At 63.1% G+C, this 1,716-nt stretch overlaps 1 protein-coding gene across 1 annotated transcript in view; it reads left to right on the plus strand.

Annotated features, from left to right (window-relative positions):
* The window catches only part of MROH5 (maestro heat like repeat family member 5), a 58,355-nt gene that overhangs the window by 25,861 nt on the left and 30,778 nt on the right, over positions 1-1,716 (plus strand). Inside the window, exons 11-12 of the mRNA XM_015561419.1 lie at positions 656-765; positions 1,639-1,708. Of these exons, the coding sequence (XP_015416905.1) occupies positions 656-765; positions 1,639-1,708 (180 nt within the window). The remainder of the gene's footprint in view (positions 1-655; positions 766-1,638; positions 1,709-1,716) is intronic.

The raw sequence follows: 1,716 nt of genomic DNA on the forward strand, positions 1-1,716 counted from the left end.
GAGATAGAGAGTTAGAAACATCGATGAGAGAGAGACATCGATCAGCTGCCTCCTGCACATCTCCCACTGGGGATGTGCCCGCAACCCAGGAACATGCCCTTGACCGGAATCGAACCTGGGACCTTTCAGTCCGCAAGCCGATGCTCCATCCACTGAGCCAAACCGGTTTTGGCAGAAATCAGGATTTTAAAAAGATTCCCAGGGGATTCTAATGTGCAGCCAAGGTTGAGAACCACTGGTCTAGAGCGTGGGCTCACAGAACACAGGTTGTGAGGACACACACACGCGCGCACGCACACACACATGCACACACACACGTGTGGACAATGACGGGAGTGATAATGGCAGTGTTTCCTATTGGCTGAGCGCCTTTCTTCACGCAAAACACGTGGGAAACAGAGCCGGACACCTGGGAATAGACTCGGCTCTGAGCAGCTGGGGGACTTGCCCGAGGCCGGGCCGCGGCTGCGTGGGCCGCCAGCGCCAGGCAGGGCCTGTCTGACCTGAAGTCCATGTTCTCATCCTCTAAGGGGGGCAGGCCAGCATGCGGGGGGTGAGGAGCTGGAGCACCCTCCTGGGTCACACGCGTGATTAGACTGGGGGTCAGGACGGGGCGGCCCTGGCGTGCGTGACGCCGGCACCGGGGCCTTCGCAGGTTTTGATGGAGAAGGAACCCAAGGACTCGCTGTGCACGTCGACCCGCCAGCAAATGAAAGAGAACTTAATAAATATACTGTGCTCAAAACACAAATTCAGCAGCCTCTGGTAGCCCCAGCGCACGTGGGGAGGGCCGGAAGCCAGAGCCCCACTGGCAAGGGCGAGGGTGGCCAGGGTGGCTGAGGATGGGCGCCCCACGAAGACCAGAGCGGCGGGCCCTGGGCACAGAATAAGCTGACCCCAGACACTCAAGGTCAGAGCTGTAACTCACACAAGGTCCCAGACACCGCCAAGTCTAGAGTGGGTTCCAGCCGTTGGAGGAGAAACTATAAAGGGAAACTGAGTCCAGACTCCAGCTAACATCTCAGGGAGGGAGGGAGGGTCCGGGATCCCAGCACAGGGAGAGGTTCTGACTTAGCCGTCCGCCTGCAGGCCGGAGGAGGGGGGCCCTGGCCAGGACAGGGTGTCTGACGGACGTGGGGGCTGGGGGGCTCTGCGCTGCATGCTCTCCGACTGCAGTGGGACCCAGCAGGCAGCAGCCAAACACCCTGCAGGCCCACCCGCACCTGGCAGGTGGCAGGTGGCAGGGAGGTGGGCGGGCCTTCCCCAGAGCTAGACCAGGCTCAAATCCCAGGGGTGCAGCCAGGGCGGGGAGATACCTGGCTGCCCTGTAAAAGGTGGCAGGGGCGCAGGGCTTGCCCAGTCCCTGCTCCCAGCCGGGCGGTGAGTCCCTCACAACCCCTGTGGGCATCACCTGGGCAGGGACCTGCCACAGGACTCGGGAAGGCTGGGGGGCCGGCGGGTCTCCGTGTCTCCGAGCAAAGCCGAAAGGCCGGAGGGGAAGGGATGCCTCAGTCCGTGGGGGGACGGGGAGTGGGGAGGGGAGGCGCTGCTCCGGGTTGCGGGCTCCTGGCTATGCTGGCAGATGCCCCTTCCGATCCCAGCCCCGTGCCCTCCTCACCACCTCTGTCCTCCGCACAGTCAGCTGAGGCCGCCCCTGAACCTGGAGAAGAAGTCGCGGCTCCTGACTGTCTGCCTGCGCAGCGTGCTGGCCCTGCC

Source organism: Myotis davidii, unplaced genomic scaffold (assembly GCF_000327345.1).
Source record: "Myotis davidii unplaced genomic scaffold, ASM32734v1 scaffold1717, whole genome shotgun sequence".
Lineage (NCBI taxonomy): Eukaryota > Metazoa > Chordata > Mammalia > Chiroptera > Vespertilionidae > Myotis > Myotis davidii.